This window comes from Austrofundulus limnaeus, unplaced genomic scaffold, assembly GCF_001266775.1.
Source record: "Austrofundulus limnaeus strain Quisiro unplaced genomic scaffold, Austrofundulus_limnaeus-1.0 Scaffold5948, whole genome shotgun sequence".
NCBI classification, from domain to species: Eukaryota; Metazoa; Chordata; class Actinopteri; order Cyprinodontiformes; family Rivulidae; genus Austrofundulus; species Austrofundulus limnaeus.
Genome location: NW_013958350.1, coordinates 1 through 633, shown reverse-complemented (window position 1 = coordinate 633; position 633 = coordinate 1). Strand labels below are relative to the sequence as shown.

The following is a 633-nucleotide window of genomic DNA, read 5'->3' as shown; positions in this document are numbered from 1 at the left end:
TGTGTGTGTGTGTGTGTCCTGTTTAGTTTCAGTTAGGTGTGTGTGAGGGAACAAGGAGCTGTGTCCAGTGTCAGGCGTGGAGGACAGGAGAGCTGAAGCAGGAAGCTGACTGTGACACGTGTCCCTTCAAAGTGACCATGGTGAAGGAGCTGAAAGAACGTAAGAACAGGAGCAAACCTCTTCAGTTCTGTCAAAATAAAAGTTTTATTTTTATTCCTGGTTCATGTTTCCCTGCTTGTGTTTTTAGGGGAGAAAGTGCTGGACTCCTGCAGCTTTCGAGATGAGGACGATGACTGTACGTACCACTACACTGTTGACCCCAGTGAAGACCCCACAGCCAATGAGATTATGGTGGAGGTGCTGGAAAAGAAAGGTGAGCTGCACACTACACACACACAACAAAACACACTACATACACACAACAAAACACACTACATACACACAACAAAACACTCTACACACACAACAAAACACTCTACACACACAACAAAACACTCTACACACACAAAACAAAACACACTACACACACACAACAAAACACACTACACACACACAACAAAACACTCTACACACACACAACAAAACACTCTACACACACACAACAAAACACACTACACACACACAACAAAACAC

The 633-nt window shown here is 43.9% G+C and overlaps 1 protein-coding gene across 1 annotated transcript in view; it reads left to right on the top strand.

The window, feature by feature from the left end:
* Nucleotides 1-373, top strand: part of LOC106512350 (integrin beta-4) — a gene marked incomplete at both ends in the record, with an annotated part of 1,787 nt that extends 1,414 nt beyond the window's left edge. Inside the window, 2 exon segments of the mRNA XM_014000987.1 lie at nucleotides 27-159; nucleotides 248-373. Of these exon segments, the coding sequence (XP_013856441.1) occupies nucleotides 27-159; nucleotides 248-373 (259 nt within the window).
* Between the last annotated feature and the right edge of the window lie 260 nt (nucleotides 374-633).